We start from the raw sequence: 21,449 nt of genomic DNA on the forward strand, positions 1-21,449 counted from the left end.
CTGTTATTTATATAACGTTAGCACTTTTAACAATACAGATTGTGTCAAAGCAGCTTTCCAGTATTAACAGGCAAATAGTGTGTCGTTAGTAGGAGTAAACACCACATTTTCAGTTAAAGCCAGTTCATCATTTACCTAGCTTTACCTAAACGTAAACTAACAGTAGCAAATTTGTTCACCAGATAAATATAATATATCATTCACTTAGCCCTGCTGAAAAAAAAAAAAAACAGCTAAAACCAGCATAGGCTAAGCCATAGGGGCTAAGCTGGAAGTAGCTGGTTTTAGCTGGTCTCCCAGCCTGGCGAGGCTGGAAAAGTGGTCAAACCCCCTCTAAAACCAGCCTGCTGACCAGCTAAAACCAGCCAACCAGCCTAGGCTTTAGGTTTTATCTGTTTTTTTTTTCACCAGTGAGTTCAAATCAAAAACTCTACGGCTTCTTCATTGATGACTTGATCCTTTGTCGCATTCTTCTTTTTTTCTTGTTCGGCCTGGTTGTTTTCTGGGCCCGCACTGGTTTGAGTTTATTAGATTCTTTTTTCTTTGGTGGCACTTTTAGTTTGGTCTTTGCTGGTTCAGTTTGCACTGGTCTGGCCTTTGTTGTGGTCTGCATGGGTTTCTTTGGAGTAGTGGCTTTGGTAGGGATGGAGGTCTCATTGATGGAATGAGCATTTTCTGAAGAACAGTTCTTAAAGATGGCTGCCTCCATCACGGACTGACCTCGCTGCTCAGAGGGGTAACCGCACACAGCATCAACCCGGCTCAGACTTGAATTTTTCAGCCATCTGAAAGAAAGTTGAAATAGATACAGGTGAGGTCAAAAGTTTACATCCTCCTTTCAGTATCTGCAAAATGTTAATTATTTTACCAAAATAAGAGGGATCATACAAAATGCATGTTATTGTTTATTTAGTACCTGAATAAGATACTTAACATAAAAGATGTTCACGTTTAGTCCACAAGAGAAAAATAATAGATGAATTTATAAAAATTACCCCATTCAAAAGTTTACATACACTTGATTCTTAATGCTGTGTTGTTACCTAAATGATCCACAGCTGTGTTTTTTTTTTTTTTGTTTTGTTTACTGATAGTTGTTTATTAGTCCCTTGTTTGTCCTGAACAGTTACACTGCCTGCTGTTCTTCAGAAAAATCCTTCAGGTCCCACATATTTGGTTTTCCAGCATTTTTGTCTATTTGAACCCTTTCCAATAAAACAACTGAGGGACTCATATGCAATTATTACAGAAGGTTCAAACACTCACTGATGCTCCAGAAGGAAAAAACATGCATTACGTGTCAGAGGGTGAAACCTTTTGAACAGAATGGAGATCTACATTTTTCTACATTTTCCATTTAGTACTGAATGCTTCAGAGGCTACCGAAGATAGTTACATGTTTCCCAGAAGACAAAATAAGTTAAATTTACCCTGATCTTCAAATTCAAAAAGTTTTCACTCCCCGGCTCTTAATGCATATTTTTCCTTCTGGAGCATCATACCTTCTGTAATAGTTTCTGAGTCCCTCAGTTGTCCTCAGTGTGAAAAGGACTCATGAACAACTATCACCAAACAAAAAACAAAAAAAAAACACAGCTGTGGATCATTCAGGTAACAACACATTATTAAAAATCAAGTGCATGTAAACTTTTGAACAGGGTCATTTTTGTAAATCCAACTATTATTTTCTCTCGTGGACAATATATAAACATATTTTATGTAAAATATCTTATTCAGGTCAGTACTGAATAAACAATAACATGCATTTTGTATGATCCCTCTTGTTTTGGGAAAAATTCTGAATAGGGGGTGTAAACTTTTGACCTCAACTGTAGATAGATAGATTTCTCACCTGTAAAATGGTAGTAATTTGCAGTCACACATTAGTGGATTTTTCTTGAGGTTGAGGTATTGAAGTCCAGTAAGAGGTGAAAGGTCAGGCAACTCCTCTAACTGATTCTCTTCCAGAGACAAAGACAGCAGACCAGGACCAAACCCTACCAGAGACTTCGCACTCATCTATGACCACAAATCAAGCAAGGAGAGACAGAAAGAACATTTTCCATTACTGAGATTAGTAAAAGCAAGGAATAACTGTCGTTTCTGAATCTATTAAAGGGATAGTTCATGTTAAAATGAAAATTCTGTCACTAATTACTCACCCTCGTGTTGTTCCAAACCATAAGACCTTTGTTCATCTTCAAAACACAAATGAAGATATTTTTGATGTAATCCCAGAGCTTTCTGACCCTGCATAGACAGCAACACAACTGACACGTTCAAGGCCCAGAGAGGTAGTTAAGACATTGTTAAAACAGTTCATGTGACATCAGTGCTTCAACCGCCTCTGATGTGATATCACGAATCGATGCAGGGACAAAGCTCTCGGATTTAATCAAAAATATCTTAATTTGTCTTCTAAAGATGAATGAAGGTCTTACGGGTTTGGAATGACATGAGGGTGAGTAATTAATGACAGAATTTTCATTTTAGTGTGAACTATCCCTTTAATAGTGCATAAATATATCTATACCTTCTGAAGACCCATTCTGTCAATGTGCAGGTGCTTTAGACTTTGAGCCACCACCTGAAATGCTCTTGGCCTGATCCAGCGAATCGGATTCCCTGAAAGGCGGAGCTCCGACAAAACAGGGGTGTGGTCTAACGCATCACTCGGCACTTTGGTCAGAGCATTTGCTTCAAGTTGAAGAACATCCAGCTTGGGTGCTGGATCCAGAGCTTTTGGCATTATGGTTGCGATGATGTTGTTGTCGAGGTAGAGACCCGTCAGCTGAGGGACCGGAGAAAGGAGTCCTGAAGGCTCTAGTTTAGCTATAAGGTTTCGCTCCAGATGCAGCTCGAGGAGTTTGGGAATGTGAGCCAGTGTAGCTGAAGATGGAAACTGAGTGAGTTTGTTGCCCTCTAGATAAAGGTACAGGATCTCATGGGCACCTTCAAAGGTTTTTGGGTCCAGGGAGGACAGTTGGTTTTCAGACAGGTAGAGGTACATCAGCCCCTTCAGGCCCCGGAAAGCACCACCCTCAATCTCATGGATCTTACAGCTGTCCAGGTGAAGAGACACCACCTCTGGGACGCCGGGGAAACTGTTGCTGGGGAGATAATGGAAATGGTTGCCACGCATGTCAAGCAGAAGAGTGTTGCCAGGGAAACCAGTGGGCACTTTAGTGTGGCCAAGGTCCTCACATGTAGCGAATGTAGCTGCAGTCTTGATGGTGAGAGTAAAGAGAACAGAAATGGAGTGAGACGGAGATACAGTTGTGGTCAAAAGTTTACATCCACCTTGCAGAATCTCCAAAATGTTAATTATTTTACCAAAATAAGAAGGATCATACAAAATGCATGTTATTTTTTATTTGTCACTGACTACACTAAGATATTTCACATAAAAGACATTTACATATAGTCCACAAGAGAATTTATCAAAATGACCCTGTTCAAAAGTTTACATACACTTGATTCTTAATACTGTGTTTTTACTTGAATGATAGTTGCATACGAGTCTCTCAGTTGTCCTCAGTGTGAAAAGATGGATCTCAAAATCATACAGTCATTGTGTGAAAGGGTTTAAATAGACAAAAATGCTGAAAAACCAAAGAATTCATGGGACCTGAAGGATTTATTTCTCAAGAACAGCGGGCAGTTTAACTGTTCAGGACAAACAAGGGACTCATGAACAACTATCACTAAACAAATAAACAAAAAACAACACAGTATTAAGAATCAAGTGTATGTAAACTTTTGAACAGGGTCAGTTTTTATAAATTCAACGTTTATTTTATCTTGTGGACTATATGCAAATATCTTTTATGTGAAATATCTTATTCATGTCAATTCTAGATAAAAAATAACATTGCATTTTGTATGATCCCTCTTATTTTGGTCAAGTAATTAACATTTTGGAGATTCTACAAGGTGTATGTTAACTTTTGAGCTCAACTGTATGTATTCGATTTAAGATAGACAGTCAGTTGGCAGTTTACTCATCCATAGGCCATATAAAATTTTGAGTTTAAACAGATTTGTAGAAATTTAGCATTACATCACTTGCTCACCAATGGATCCTCTGCAGTGAATGGGTGCCGTTGGCAACAGTTTGAAGTTTAAAATGCCTCAATGATGGATTTGTTACTTACAAACATGCAGCTTTTAACTTCACAAGACTGAACTGTTGGACTGGAATGGTGTGGATTACTTGTGGATTATTGTGTTTTTATCAGCTGTTTAGACTCTCATTCTGACGGCACCCATTCAATGCAAAGGATCCATTGGTGAACAAGTGATGTAAAGCTAAATTTCTCCAAATCTGTTCTGATGAAGAAACAAACTCTTTTACATCATGGATGGCCTGATGGTGAGTAATTGTTCAGCAAATTTTCATGTTGGGGTGAATTATTCTTTAAGTTTTATTTTATCGTATTAAAACCCTTTCTCACCTCACAATGACAATTCTTTGGGCATTTGATCTTTTTCTTTGGCTTGGCAGTTGGCACTGTCTTTTCTTGCACTTCATCTTCTTCTTTTCCTTCCTTTTCCATCACATCCGGCATCAGCTCATCATGTGGTCTGCAGCGGAGGTCCTGTTCGTGAACATCCTGTAGAGGTTCATCTGAAAGGTGTGGCGGCCAAGCACAGGCCCCATTGAGCTTGATTCCTGAGCTTAGTGCCCACATCTTCAGCCCTTGCAGTACACAAGTACATCTGATGGGGTTCCCTGAGGGACAGTTAATGATAGCTATCACCTCACAGTTTGATTTTGAGATTTTTAAAATGAACAAATCACATAATCTTTAAAATTACAATCATGTGAAGATAATAATGTACTACATGTAAGACAATTTTAGAATAAAAAATAAATGTAATATTAATACAAGATTATAAAAAAAAAGTAGTTGCAAAGATTGTTGTGAAAATAATCATACCGACTGAAATGTTAGTGTGGTAAAAAACGAAATACTGGGACCATTGGCAATTTTGTATTCATGATTACCAGTGAGGTTAAGGCTGGAGAGCTGAGAGGACATTTTGAGGGCGTGTATGTAAGGAAGTTGGTTGTAGCTCAGATCTAGGTGAGAGATTTGAGGAGACAGAGACAGAGCCGACTCAGACAGGTCCTGTAAGGCCATGTGCTTTAGAGAGAGATGTGTGAGTTTTGGCAGGCACACACTCTCCTCTACCAGATATGTCATAGGGTTAAAGCTCATGTCTAGGTGAGTCAACTCCAGCAATCTGAGACAAAAAGAGAGAACAGTGAGTTATGAAGGTGCCTAACATCATCAACCATAATTTATTTTGTTTGGCAAAAAAAGAGTGGTTACCTGGTCATAGTTTTGGTTGGAAAATACTGAAGTTCATTATGGTCCAGGTTTAAGTGTGTGAGTGCAAGAAGACCAGCAAAGGCTTCTGTCGCCAGATTATTTAGTGAGTTATGACTCAAGCGCAATAACTGGATATTCAGCATTCCCTTGGGAGACAGATAATTGGGAATTATTCAGGAGGAAAATTATTCATATAACAAAATGCCCTTACAGAACATTTTCATAAAGCTTCCAAACCAACCAACAAAATAAGTGCAAATTCAGACTGGGCAGATTATGACAATGTAATGAAACCTTTGAGATGCTTTAAGAATTCACTAGAATTTGACGAAAAACATTACTGTTTGAAAGTATGAGGTTGATTTTTTCATGTTTTTTTAAGTTTTCAAGTTTCTTATGCTCAACAAGTCTGCATTTATTTGATTAAAACTACATGAGTAAAGTTTTATGACAAACTTTGAGTTTGGCTTGAAAAAGCCAGGCCAGAAAGTTTGAAAAGGTTTTAAATGCTTAAAGTTTGAAGGTTTTATTTCAAAGTTTAAAGATGATTTAACCATTTAAATATGATTTAAAATGTGATAACAGATTTTTAGCTTAATTATCATGTTTTTAGCATGATTAGCATGTTGTTAACATGTTGTTAATCAAATTTCCAGTTTGATTAGCATGTTGCTATCATGTTTCTAGGATGATTACCCTGCTGAAAAAAACAGATAAAACCAGCCTAGGCTGGTTGGCTGGTTTTAGCTGGTCAGCAGGCTGGCAATTTTTCCAACCTGACCAGCCTGGACAGGCTGGGAGACTAGCTAAAACCAGCTACTTCCAGCCTAAACCAGCTAAGACCAGCCAATAATGGTACAAACATGCAAACAAAAACATGCTAATGCTAGATATATGTTTTTTAATCATGTTAAAAACACGCCATTAGCTGAATTTTTTAATTCACCGTAAAATGGTCAATATGTTAAATGACGCTGAAAATTTGTTAACAACATGCTAATTATGCTAAAAACATGTTAGCAACATTCTAATAGTGCTAAAAACATGCTAGCAACATTTGGAATTTGGATCCGGAGGCAGCATTTTAGAACTTTCGGACACAGCACATGTAAAAAAAAAAAAAACATGCTAGCAACATGCTAATCATGCTAGATACGTTTTAAAACACGCTAACCCTGATAAAAAAAAAAAAAAAAAAAAACAGGTAAAACCAGCCTAGGCTGGTTGGCTGGTTTTAGCTGGTCAGCAGGCTGGTTTTAGAGGGGTTTTGGCCACTTTCCAAAGTTTTGACTGGGAGACCACCAGCTAAAACCAGCCTGACCAGGCTGGGAGACCAGCTTAAACCAGCTAAGACCAGCCAACCAGCCTAGGCTGGTTTTAGCTGTTTTTTCGGCAGGGTAGCATGTTTTTGTAACATGATTAATATGTATTAGGCATGATTAGCATGTTGTTTGCATGTTTTAGCATTATTGGCATGTTTTTACCATGATTAGCATGTTGCTAGCATGTTTTTTTTTAACATGGGCTGCATCTGAAAGCTTTAAAATGCTGCCTTAGGAGGCAGCATGTTATGATTAGCATGTTTTTGTTTGCATGTTTTTACCATTATTGGCATGTTTTCAACATGATTAGCATGTTACTAGCATGTTTTTTTAACATGTGCTACGTCTGAAAGCTCTAAAATCCTGCCTTCGGAGGCAGCATTCCAATGCATCAAGGCACGTCCTGATGCAAATTCCAAATGTTGCTAGCATGTTTTTAGCACTATTAACATGTTATTAACAGATTTTCAGCGTCATTTAACATATTGCTACCGTGAATTTTTCAAAATCCAGCTAATTATTGGCATGTTTTTAACATGATTAGCATATTGCTAGCATGTTTTAAACATGATTAGCATATTGCTAGCATGTTTTTAACATGATTAGCATATTGCTAGCATGTTTTTAACATGATTAGCATGTTGCTAGCATGTTTTTTAACATGGACTGCCTCTGAAAGCTCTTAAATGCTGCCTTCATAGGCAGCATGTTATGATTAACATATTTTCGTTTGCACGTTTATACCATTATTGGCATCTTTTTTAACATGATTAAAAAAACATGTATCTAGCATGATTAACATGGTTTTGTTTGCATGTTTTAACATTATTGGCATCTTTTTAACATGATTAGCATGTTTTTATCATGTTTACATGGGCTGCGTCTTAAAGCTCTAAAATGCTGCCTTCAGAGGCAGTTGCTAGCTTGTTTTTAGCACTATTAGAATGTTGCTAACATGTTTTTAGCATTATTAGCATGTTAACACATTTTCAGCATCATTTAACATATCACTACCGTGAATTTAAAAATCCAGCGAATTATTGACATGTTTTTAACATGATTAGCATGTATCTAGCATGTTTTAACATGATTAAAACATGTATCTAGCATGATTAGCTTGTTTTTGCTTGCATGTTTTAGCATTATTAGCATGATTTTGTTTGCATGTTTTTACCTTTATTGACATGTTTTTAACATGATTAGCATGTTGCTAGCATGTTTTAACATGATTAAAACATGTATCTAGCATGATTAGCTTGTTTTTGTTTGCATGTTTTTACCATTATTGGCATTTTTTTAAGATGACTAGCATTTAATCATGTTTTAAACATGATTAAAACATGTATCTAGCATGATTAACGTGTTTTTGATTGCATGTTTTTACCATTATTGGAATGTTTTTAAGATGACTAGCGTTTAATCATGTTTTTAACATGATTAAAACATCTAGCATGATTAGCATGTTTTTGTTTGCATGTTTTTACCATTATTGACATGTTTTAACATTAGCATGTTGCTAGCATGTTTTTAACATGATTAAAACATGTATCTAGCATGATTAACATGTTTTTGTTTGCATGTTTTTACCATTATTGGAATGTTTTTAAGATGACTAGCGTTTAATCATGTTTTTAACATGATTAAAACATCTAGCATGATTAGCATGTTTTTGTTTGCATGTTTTTACCATTATTGACATGTTTTTAACATTAGCATGTTGCTAGCATGTTTTAACATGATTAAAACATCTAGCATGATTAGCATGTTTTTGTTTGCATGTTTTTACCATTATTGACATGTTTTTAACATTAGCATGTTGCTAGCATGTTTTTAACATGATTAAAACATGTATCTAGCATGATTAGCATGTTTTTGTTTGCATGTTTTTACCATTATTGACATGTTTTTAACATTAGCATGTTGCTAGCATGTTTTAACATGATTAAAACATCTAGCATGATTAGCATGTTTTTGTTTGCATGTTTTTACCATTATTGACATGTTTTAACATTAGCATGTTGCTAGCATGTTTTTAACATGATTAAAACATGTATCTAGCATGATTAACATGTTTTTGTTTGCATGTTTTTACCATTATTGGAATGTTTTTAAGATGACTAGCGTTTAATCATGTTTTTAACATGATTAAAACATCTAGCATGATTAGCATGTTTTTGTTTGCATGTTTTTACCATTATTGACATGTTTTTAACATTAGCATGTTGCTAGCATGTTTTAACATGATTAAAACATCTAGCATGATTAGCATGTTTTTGTTTGCATGTTTTTACCATTATTGACATGTTTTTAACATTAGCATGTTGCTAGCATGTTTTTAACATGATTAAAACATGTATCTAGCATGATTAGCATGTTTTTGTTTGCATGTTTTTACCATTATTGACATGTTTTTAACATTAGCATGTTGCTAGCATGTTTTAACATGATTAAAACATCTAGCATGATTAGCATGTTTTTGTTTGCATGTTTTTACCATTATTGACATGTTTTAACATTAGCATGTTGCTAGCATGTTTTTAACATGATTAAAACATGTATCTAGCATGATTAACATGTTTTTGTTTGCATGTTTTTACCATTATTGGAATGTTTTTAAGATGACTAGCGTTTAATCATGTTTTTAACATGATTAAAACATCTAGCATGATTAGCATGTTTTTGTTTGCATGTTTTTACCATTATTGACATGTTTTTAACATTAGCATGTTGCTAGCATGTTTTAACATGATTAAAACATCTAGCATGATTAGCATGTTTTTGTTTGCATGTTTTTACCATTATTGACATGTTTTTAACATTAGCATGATGCTAGCATGTTTTTAACATGATTAAAACATGTATCTAGCATGATTAGCATGTTTTTGTTTGCATGTTTTTACCATTATTGGAATGTTTTTAAGATGACTAGCGTTTAATCATGTTTTTAACATGATTAAAACATCTAGCATGATTAGCATGTTTTTGTTTGCATGTTTTTACCATTATTGACATGTTTTTAACATTAGCATGTTGCTAGCATGTTTTAACATGATTAAAACATCTAGCATGATTAGCATGTTTTTGTTTGCATGTTTTTACCATTATTGACATGTTTTTAACATTAGCATGTTGCTAGCATGTTTTTAACATGATTAAAACATGTATCTAGCATGATTAGCATGTTTTTGTTTGCATGTTTTTACCATTATTGACATGTTTTTAACATTAGCATGTTGCTAGCATGTTTTAACATGATTAAAACATCTAGCATGATTAGCATGTTTTTGTTTGCATGTTTTTACCATTATTGACATGTTTTAACATTAGCATGTTGCTAGCATGTTTTTAACATGATTAAAACATGTATCTAGCATGATTAACATGTTTTTGTTTGCATGTTTTTACCATTATTGGAATGTTTTTAAGATGACTAGCGTTTAATCATGTTTTTAACATGATTAAAACATCTAGCATGATTAGCATGTTTTTGTTTGCATGTTTTTACCATTATTGACATGTTTTTAACATTAGCATGTTGCTAGCATGTTTTAACATGATTAAAACATCTAGCATGATTAGCATGTTTTTGTTTGCATGTTTTTACCATTATTGGAATGTTTTTAACATTAGCATGTTGCTAGCATGTTTTAAACATGATTAAAACATGTATCTACCATGATTAGCATGTTTTTGTTTGCATGTTTTTACCATTATTGGAATGTTTTTAAGATGACTAGCATTTAATCATGTTTTTAACATGATTAAAACATCTAGCATGATTAGCATGTTTTTGTTTGCATGTTTTTACCATTATTGACATGTTTTTAACATTAGCATGTTGCTAGCATGTTTTTAACATGATTAAAACATGTATCTAGCATGATTAGCATGTTTTTGTTTGCATGTTTTTACCATTATTGACATGTTTTTAACATTAGCATGTTGCTAGCATGTTTTAACATGATTAAAACATCTAGCATGATTAGCATGTTTTTGTTTGCATGTTTTTACCATTATTGACATGTTTTAACATTAGCATGTTGCTAGCATGTTTTTAACATGATTAAAACATGTATCTAGCATGATTAACATGTTTTTGTTTGCATGTTTTTACCATTATTGGAATGTTTTTAAGATGACTAGCGTTTAATCATGTTTTTAACATGATTAAAACATCTAGCATGATTAGCATGTTTTTGTTTGCATGTTTTTACCATTATTGACATGTTTTTAACATTAGCATGTTGCTAGCATGTTTTAACATGATTAAAACATCTAGCATGATTAGCATGTTTTTGTTTGCATGTTTTTACCATTATTGACATGTTTTTAACATTAGCATGTTGCTAGCATGTTTTTAACATGATTAAAACATGTATCTAGCATGATTAGCATGTTTTTGTTTGCATGTTTTTACCATTATTGGAATGTTTTTAAGATGACTAGCGTTTAATCATGTTTTTAACATGATTAAAACATCTAGCATGATTAGCATGTTTTTGTTTGCATGTTTTTACCATTATTGACATGTTTTTAACATTAGCATGTTGCTAGCATGTTTTAACATGATTAAAACATCTAGCATGATTAGCATGTTTTTGTTTGCATGTTTTTACCATTATTGACATGTTTTTAACATTAGCATGTTGCTAGCATGTTTTTAACATGATTAAAACATGTATCTACCATGATTAGCATGTTTTTGTTTGCATGTTTTTACCATTATTGACATGTTTTTAACATTAGCATGTTGCTAGCATGTTTTAACATGATTAAAACATCTAGCATGATTAGCATGTTTTTGTTTGCATGTTTTTACCATTATTGACATGTTTTAACATTAGCATGTTGCTAGCATGTTTTTAACATGATTAAAACATGTATCTAGCATGATTAACATGTTTTTGTTTGCATGTTTTTACCATTATTGGAATGTTTTTAAGATGACTAGCGTTTAATCATGTTTTTAACATGATTAAAACATCTAGCATGATTAGCATGTTTTTGTTTGCATGTTTTTACCATTATTGACATGTTTTTAACATTAGCATGTTGCTAGCATGTTTTAACATGATTAAAACATCTAGCATGATTAGCATGTTTTTGTTTGCATGTTTTTACCATTATTGGAATGTTTTTAACATTAGCATGTTGCTAGCATGTTTTAAACATGATTAAAACATGTATCTACCATGATTAGCATGTTTTTGTTTGCATGTTTTTACCATTATTGGAATGTTTTTAAGATGACTAGCATTTAATCATGTTTTTAACATGATTAAAACATCTAGCATGATTAGCATGTTTTTGTTTGCATGTTTTTACCATTATTGACATGTTTTTAACATTAGCATGTTGCTAGCATGTTTTTAACATGATTAAAACATGTATCTAGCATGATTAGCATGTTTTTGTTTGCATGTTTTTACCATTATTGACATGTTTTTAACATTAGCATGTTGCTAGCATGTTTTAAACATGATTAAAACATGTATCTAGCATGATTAGCATGTTTTTGTTTGCATGTTTTTACCATTATTGGAATGTTTTTAAGATGACTAGCATTTAATCATGTTTTTAACATGATTAAAACATCTAGCATGATTAGCATGTTTTTGTTTGCATGTTTTTACCATTATTGACATGTTTTTAACATTAGCATGTTGCTAGCATGTTTTTAACATGATTAAAACATGTATCTAGCATGATTAACATGTTTTTGTTTGCATGTTTTTACCATTATTGACATGTTTTTAACATTAGCATGTTGCTAGCATGTTTTTAACATGATTAAAACATGTATCTAGCATGATTAACATGTTTTTGGTTGCATGTTTTTACCATTATTGGAATGTTTTTAAGATGACTAGCGTTTAATCATGTTTTATACATGATTAAAACATCTAGCATGATTAGCATGTTTTTGTTTGCATGTTTTTACCATTATTGACATGTTTTTAACATTAGCATGTTGCTAGCATGTTTTTAACATGATTAAAACATGTATCTAGCATGATTATCATGTTTTTTGTTTGCATGTTTTTACAATTATTGGCATGTTTTTAACATGATTAGCATGTTGGCATGTTTTTAAAATGATTAGCATGTTGTTAACAAATTCAGCATCATTTAACATATTGCTAACGTGATTGGAAAAGTCCAGCTAAAAACCAGCTAAACCCAAGTTAAACCAGCTGATTAAGAGAAAAACCAACTAAAACCAGCTGATTTAAATAAGAAGTTAACAACCAGCTGATTCTGTAAAAAAGGACAGTTAAAACCAACCTAGGCTGGTTGTCTGACTTAATTTCTGTACAAAAAAAAAAAAAAAAATTGATCGTTAGTGTACCTGGAATGCCATGTTGGGAAGATAGACTAGCTGGTTATGAGTGAGGGAGAGCAAGTTTAAAGAGGTTAATGCAGCAAACGCTCCAGGGTGGATCTCTTCAATGCGGTTCCGGTCTAAATACAGCTGCTTCAGGGATGATAAACCATCAAATGATTCCTACAGGAGGGGAGAGATCAACAACATAGCGGCAAACGCAAACACATTTTAAACTGTCAGCTAGAATGATTGGTCAGCTAGAAGCTCTATTCATCTAAAATGAACACACTTCCACATCTCAAAGCAAATAGCTGGCATATACCTGGTAGAGGATGTCAATATTGTTGCTAGTGAGGTCAAGCTGCACCAAACGTGAAAGTCCCCGGAACGCCCCCTCTCTCACGGACTGGATACTGCATCCCTGCAGGTTCAGGTGGGTCAGGTAAGGTGTGTGTTTAAAGGCACTTTTGGCCAGTTCCCCAAGATTATTCCTCTTCAGGTCCAATTTCACTGTGATCTGAGATAAAGGCCATTGCAATACTGCATATGAATATGTTGATTCACATGTTGATCACAATAGTGCTAGCAGATCCTATAAGTTAGTCAGGTATTAGAAGTGTTATTAACCCTCCATACCAACTTTTACCTTTTAGGAATGAAGTTCAGGAGGGCACAGTATATTGGTTAGTCTGGTATAGTGTCATGTATCACCTAGTTGTTTGGTGGTGGAGATCATGCACAATCTGGATGCAAAAGCAACTTCTGAGGGATTAGACAGTAAACTATCATTATTATTTTAAGACACAAGTATGATACTTTTTATGTGGTGTTCTGTACTGCACTGTAAAAAACTATTTGCTGAGTTTTACTAAGTGACAACTTAGATATTTGAGTTGATTCAACTTACAATTTTAAGGCAGCTGGGTAACAACCAGCTGTTAAGTTTAACAAACATTTTTTTTTTTCAGTTTAGTCAACTCGAATATCTAAGTTTTCACTTAGTACAACATTTCAAGTTGAATTAACTTATTTGTGTGGACTGAACTTTAAATTTTAAGGCAGCAGGGTAACAAATTATTTTAAGAATTTTCTTTTTTTTTTTTTAAATCATCTTAAATGTTCTTAATTTTGTTTTTATTGTTGTGATTATTATTTTAAATTTTTATGTACAGCACTTTGAATTACCATTGTGTATGAAATGTGCTATATAAATAAACTTGCCTTGCCTTGCCTTGCCTAAGTTGACCCGACAAATTGTTTTTTTGTTGATGTTTTTTTTACAGTGTGGATGTGGAAAATCTCACTCACCTCGTTTATAGTAGGAGGAATATGTGTGAGATTCTTCCCAATGCATGTCACAGTGAGCTTTGTGTCGTCACAGACGCAGACATGCGGGCATTTTGCACTTTGACCCACAGGCACAGAGGTCATTAGGAAAAAAAGCAGGCATGGTACTATCAGTCTCATGGTGCTGACCTCCTCCAGCTGAAGGGATCTGATGGAAACGGATTATTATCTGCATTTGAATATAACAGAAAAAAACAAAAACATACTAACAAGACGGCGCAAAGTTTTAAGCAATACATATTTAACAAAGACTTTAAAAATGCTTTTTGTTAATTTTTACAATTTCTAAACAGGCATTAGGCCTATTCTTTAATGTGTAAAAAAACTTGCATGTCCATTTATTTGTACATGAAAGTTTCTTTAAATATCATTAGTCAGCTAACCTAATGAAGTATGTTTTTAGATAGCTTTAAACTCTGCACTCCACAGTCCTACGGACCACTGACTCAGCCAGACAGAAACAGGGAAGGAGCTGGTGACAGGATAATGAGATCCAGTGTGCTACTACAACCACAAATGCATTTAGAAACAGTTGAGTTTCCCCTCCCCTTCCTCACAGTGGTTTGGCCCATGCCGGTTTTCCCAGTTCATCTCACCTACTCTACACACACGAGTCAGGTGTGTGGCTGCGGCTCAATTAATGTTGAACTCCAGTAAGTAGGGTATTTTATTCACTTTAAATAAAGCGATTGCTCATGAGAAATTTTATATTTATTGTCCTCCCTAGTGTTAAATGAAATTTACGCCCATGGCTACAACTTAAATGGTTCAAAATAGCTTCCAAATATCTGTCCACTTTAGTTACCTCCATGCGTGAAATGGTTCATTTAAAAGCGTGAAACTTATGAACAGTAGCATATAACAAAATTAACATTAGAACAATTATTGTTACAGCCCTTGTAAACTTTTTAAAGACTGTATTCCTATTTTGAACCAAATACAACATAATAGGCTACTTACGTTTTAAACACCAAAGGTAAATTCTTGCATTTTGACCTCTGACCCCATCCTGCCCTTTACACAGTTAACATAGTGGTACCACAATTCACAGCGGCTCTAAACTTTGCGTGAATGGAGAAAGGCAAAGTATTTTACTCATTTCCATTTTTTAAATCGGTTTCATTAATACTGGTTGCAAAATTTAATTGAGCAGAGTAATATTATTGAGCTGAATTTAAACTGTTATTTCTGTAAAAAAAAAGATTAGTAAAAAAGGAAAGAGACAACTCACCTCTGGTTCGAGTTGTACGAGTTTCTGCTGCACTAAACTTGACAATGATGAGGAAATATTTTCTCGATCTCGCAGGCGTTTTACTTTTCATTACAAATGTGTTTAACATTAAAACTTGTCTTCAGAGCAACTTCCAAACACGTCTGCTGAACTCAGTGAGACTCAAGATGTGCGGAGACTGAGTACGGACACTGGAGATGGTGCTCCCTTAAAGGAACCGTATGTAGGATTGTGGCCAAAACTGGTACTGCAACCACTTTCAAAATACTGTAGAACGGTGTGTCCTCTCCCCCTCCCCCCTGACTCGAGGTTGCCAGCTAAACTGCAGGAGCAGGCTGCTACAAGGAGCTTCCAATGGCAAGTGACGAGTCCTACACAGTAATTTGTTTTTCTTCTGTTATTTATGTTTATGCTTCACAAGAGATGTTTTGCGAAGTAATTATGTATCGCAAAAATTTACAGATGGCGATTAGCCAAATATTTCGCAAAGATGTACTGTAATACCACATTTCAGTCGGAACATAGATTGTTTTCATACCCTGCTAGTGCTGCGATATAAAGCTTTTTATGAACGCATTTAGCACGGCCGACCGTGGAAAATCCACTGTGTACGGAAGCAAAGTAAGCCAAACATAGATGAATCCTGTCCAGGAGAAAATTAGCAACGTTGGCGTCTATCTTCAAATTCTTCTCCGTTTTCAGCCGTCTCCATCTTTCAAAGGCATCTCCTATACCAATCCTTGTTTTATTTCGGACTTTGTCACGACGTATTTCGGATTCATAACGAGGTCTTTTAGGTTTCATAACGTTATACATGTTTTATCCGACACTTCGTATAGCTGCAGCTGTAACAGAGCTGGCAACCCAGATCACAAAACTCCACTGATTTCGTGATTGGTAGATAGCTGGAGGGTGGAGCCTCAGACCAAAACACAACATGACAACAATAACATCAGTTGAGGGCTGCAATTCTCACTTTTAAATGACAATATCCTGGTCGGACCACTGTTGTCAGTGATATTAGTATTTGTATAGTTAAGTTCAGAAAAGTTGAGAAAAGAAGGATGCTTTAAATGATCAAAAGTAATGATAAAGACATTTTTAATGTTACAAAAGATATCTATTTCAGATAAATGCTGTTCTTCTGTACTTTCTATTCATCAAAGAAACCTGAAAAAAAAAACTACTCAGCTGCTTGCAACATTTTTTTTAAGCAGCAAATCAGAATATTAGAATGATTTCTGAAGGATCATGTGACTAGAGTTCAGCTTTGAATGGACCCCCTGATATAGCCTTGGCCACCCCATGTATAAAACTCTGCATTGTATGCAGTCTCCTTTTGACATGCATCCAGCTGCGGCTGATCACAGCGTGAGCATATAATGAGCAGCAGTTGCCATGCATAGACAGCTTTTCGCTTCGGAGCCGACCAGTCTACAGTGACGAGTCAAAGAAGCAGTTATATTCTTGAGTCCTCTTTTCTTTTTGTGTTGGTGGCACGGCGCTTCAGCGGCGGTGGTCTTCCGTGTCGAGTGGAAGCGCACAGCTGGTTTCACCACCCACCTTCTGTGTTGCTGCGGCCATCTCCCCTGTGCGCTTCAGCACTAAAAGAGCAAATTCCTGAAAGAGCGAATTTCTAAAATAGCTTTCACGGGTGAGTGTCTTTATAAAGACGAGGCAAATTACAACATGCCTTTCTCCCTGTGTGTTTCTGGATGCGGCCGTTACCTGGCGCCGGGTGATGGCCACAATCACTACCTCACGTGTCTAGGCGTTCAACGCGCTGAGGCAGCGTTTTTGGATGAGTCATGCCCCCATTGCGGGAGGATGACTATCACGGAGCTGCGGACCAGACTCCGCTTCCTGCAAAGGGGCGGGGTTCCAGTCCCTCTGCCCAGATCGAACGTTCCTCCTTCCACCGACGCTCCGTTGCCACTGGAGCTCCCAGGGGAGTGGGCTGGACCTCCTCTAGGGGTACCGCCCGTTACCTTTGGGGCTCCCCCCGACGAACAGATGTTGGTCTCGGCATCGGAGGGAGAGCCAGACCTTTCTGGGGAGGATGACGGCACACTGTTGTCCGCTGGGCGGTCAGCGGTGCCGGATACCGACCCGGAGATGATGGCTATGGCTATGCTAGGCTATACTAGGGTGGTCACGACCCAGAAGTTCTCAGAGAACTTCGTATTGCCACGGACCTCGCGCTACCTGCGACGAAGGTGACAGCGAGGTCTCTGGGTCGTGCCATGTCCACTATGGTGGTCCAGGAACACCATCTCTGGCTGTGTCTAGCAGATATGAGGGACTGTGATAAGACCAGGTTCCTCGACGCTCCCGTGTCACAGACCGGCCTCTTCGGCGACGCAGTGGAAAACTTCGCCCAGCAGTTCTCCGCCGCCAAGAAGCAGACTGAGGCCATCAGTCACATCCTGCCCCGGCGTGCAGCTGCTGCCTCCACCCGGCCGCTGGCGGCACCTCAGTCTGCTCGTCGCCGAGGGCGGCCCCCTGCCTCCGCCCCCGCTCCACAGCAGCCACCGCAGCAGCCTTCACAACGGCGCCGTGGAGCCGGTCGCAGAGCAGCCGCCGGCCTGTCCAGGCCCCTACAAAGAAAGGTGGCAAGCGCAAGAGGCCTTGAGACGGGCGACCCAGAGATGGAGGATGCTGCTCTTCGGGTGATGGTGACCGCACCACTCCCTCCCCCGGAGGAGGGCTGGGCGGAGAATCTTTTGTTTGTCCCCCCCCCCCCCAAATACTCGACAAAAGAGCAATTTTCTCTATCTCTGGGTCCCCAGAGGGGACGGCGGGTGTCGCTCGGGCCAACCTTGAGCCTCACCCACCCTCCCCTCTCGCCAGCAAGCAGTGGGCGGTTGGAGAGTGCTGCAAAACGTACTACTCACGCACCATCTTCGGGCTGTCCCTCTCTACCCTTGTCTTTATGAGGAATGCTCCCTTCAGAGAACAGGGCATTCGCATTCTCAACTACCTCGACAACTGGCTTATTCTAGCACAGTCTCGGGACCAGTTATGCGAACAAAGGGATCTGGTGCTCACACACCTCAGCCGGTTGGACCTTCCGGTCAACTGGGAAAAGAGCAAATTCACTTCAACGCAGAGGATCTCTTTTCTCGGTATGGAACTGGACTCGGTCAGTCAGACAGCATGCCTCACGCAGGGACGTGCTCAGTCAGTGTTGAACTGCCTGAATACGTTCAAGAGCAGGACTGCGGTCCCACTGAAACAGTTTCAGAGGCTCCTGGGGAATATGGCAGCAGCAGCAGCAGTTACTCCGCTAGGGCTCCTCCATATGAGACTGCTTCAACACTGGCTTCATGGCTGAGTCCCGAGGAGAGCTTGGCTACGCGGCTCTTATTGGGTTCAAGTAACACCGGCCGGCTGCCAAACTTTCATCCCGTGGTCAGACCTCTCATTCCTACGGGCAGGAGTACCCATGGAACAGGTCTCCAGGCATGCTGTGGTACACACGGATGCCTCCAGCACCGGTTGGGGAGCCACGTACGACGAACAGGCAGTTTCAGGGGTTTGGACGGGCCCCCAGCTGACTTGGCACATCAACTGCCTCAAGTTGCTTGCAGTACGTCTTGCCCTCCTCCGTCTCAAGGGGTGCCTACGAGGCAAGCACGTGCTGGTCCGTACAGACAATATTGCAACCTTTGCGTACATCAACCGACAAGGTGGTCTACGCTCCCGTCGCATGTCGCAATTCGCCCGTCATCTCCTCCTGTGTAGTCAGAAGCATTTGAGGTCGCTTCGTGCCATTCATATTCCGGGGTTGCTCAACCGTGCCGCAAACACAGAGAGGCCTCTGGCTTGGGTCGGCTTGCTATATTGCTCTAGAGCATCCCTAAAGTAACTCTGTCGAGTTCCTCTGCTGAGCTTGACAGCCTGACGTAGCGGAGCGTCCGGCGTCAGGTCCTCACTCGATGAATCTTTCAGAACCGGTAGAGGGCCAGGCTCCACATAGAGACTTAACTGCATATCTTATATATTCCACAGTGCGCCCTAGAGGCTGTGTGTTTCCCCGGTAGACCGTCTACCATCTCATGAGGGTTCAATCACCTCCAATCTTCCATATATCCTGAATTGTGTTATGTGTATTGCTCCGAACCTCCTACAGAAAGGACGTGAGCTCCGCACATTCCCAGTGCTCCAGCCTCACTGAAGTAGGTGATGCTGTTATACGGTGACTGGTTTTCCTTGCTGCGAGCCCTGGCCGAAGCCAGAAAAGGGGCCCAGGAGGCTCGCTCAGGACACTGGAAGGGGCAGCAGCCGCGGCGTTTTGTTAGGGATCCCAATTCTTCGGTCTCGACGAGACGTCGAAGAGACCGACTGAAAGGGAACGTCTCGGTTATGTAACTCTCGTTCACTGAAGGAGGGAACGGAGACGTCTTGTCCCGTCGCCTCGGCTCCTGTACCACCGCTGTATGGCCGGGCCTTGCTCGGCTCCTCAGTGAAAACCTGTCTATGCATGGCACCTGCTGCTCATTATTTGCTCACGCTGTGATCAGCCGCAGCTGGCTGCAATCATGCATGCCATTGTGCATTGGCTCGTTTAGTTTAAACGAAGTAGATTGGTCTATCCAGGCGATATCCCAATTCGTCGGTCTCGACGAGACCTAAATTTTTCTAAATCAGTGTCATCCATCTTGTACTATTTTATTAAAGTATGGTTAAAGACTGTTCTTGATTTATTAGCTGATTAATGTATTAAGTAAAATATATATTTAAATAATTACTTTATAAATTTAAGTAATAGTCACCACTATAATAGTTGCCTAGTCTTCTGCAAAAATAGAAACAGACTTTTGTTTATATTTGCTTTAAAAAAAAAAAAAAAAAAATATATATATATATATATATATATATATATATATATATATATATATACGGTATATATATATATCATTAAGTATCATTATTAGACACATATATTAGCAAAGTGATTACTTTGAGTTATGGCCTTTATTTGAGATACAGTGGGTTATCCGTTACTTATTTTTCAGTATTATAAGAGCAATTGCTCCCGGTCTCCGCTATCACAAACATTTGAAATTAAACAGAAACATGTCTGGTGCCTTTTTTGTGCATTTAAATCTTTATTACAAGCAATCATGTGTGTCATAAAGCAATTTATTAAAAGCAAGTATTTTTTTTCTAAATCTGCGTGTCATCCATTGTCGCCTTAATCATCTAAAAGTGTACTTTTTCTTGCTCTAAACCTAGCCAAAAGCATGTAGCGCATACACATGTAACGAGCCGGATGCTAAACTCGTGCTCATGACAGATGGATGTGGCTGTGTATCAAAGGTAAAAATGATATAAATACTGTTCAGTTTTTCGCAAAAATCGATCGTTTCGTGTCTTAGGACATCAATGTATCGTCACAAGTCGCAGGGTGTAATTTGGATTTGTCTGTGCGTGTTTTTGTTTACTTTTAAAGGTCTGGTGCCCATCCACTTCCATTATTTGGCCGGAAAACAGCACCGGTTTGAGTTAAAAATCTTTGTTTGTGTTCTTCTGAGGAAACAAAGTCACTTAAATCTTGGATGCCCTGCTGTGGGTAAGCAGATAAACATCAAATTTTTATTTTTGGGTGAGCTATCCCTTTAAATTTCACTTCAAATAATTGTTTTCCAAAGATGTTTTAGTACATTTTATGCAGTTTTTATCACCCTGATATAAATTCAAGTGTCTAAATTTGCGAGTGTCATCCATTGTCGCCTTGTTCATCTCAAAGTGTAATTTTCTTTGCTCTAAACCTACGCAAAAACAAGTGTTCACTGAAGATCTGGACCGACTGGGACCAAAAAATAAATATATAAATAAATAATAAGCCCTGCATACGCCTGACCCAGTGGTCCTGAACATGGGGT

The 21,449-nt window shown here is 37.9% G+C and overlaps 1 protein-coding gene across 1 annotated transcript; it reads right to left on the reverse strand.

The window, feature by feature from the left end:
- Positions 1-430: 430 nt before the first annotated feature.
- chadla (chondroadherin-like a) lies at positions 431-14,450 on the reverse strand. The gene is made up of 9 exons (XM_073833143.1): positions 14,292-14,450; positions 13,306-13,500; positions 13,008-13,163; positions 5,337-5,482; positions 5,009-5,247; positions 4,455-4,732; positions 2,534-3,226; positions 1,853-2,019; positions 431-785 (listed from the first exon to the last, which is right to left on the reverse strand). The coding sequence occupies exons 1-9, from the start codon at positions 14,448-14,450 to the stop codon at positions 431-433; spliced, it is 2,388 nt and encodes a 795-aa protein (XP_073689244.1).
- Between the last annotated feature and the right edge of the window lie 6,999 nt (positions 14,451-21,449).

Source organism: Garra rufa, chromosome 1 (assembly GCF_049309525.1).
Source record: "Garra rufa chromosome 1, GarRuf1.0, whole genome shotgun sequence".
Classification (NCBI taxonomy): Eukaryota; Metazoa; Chordata; class Actinopteri; order Cypriniformes; family Cyprinidae; genus Garra; species Garra rufa.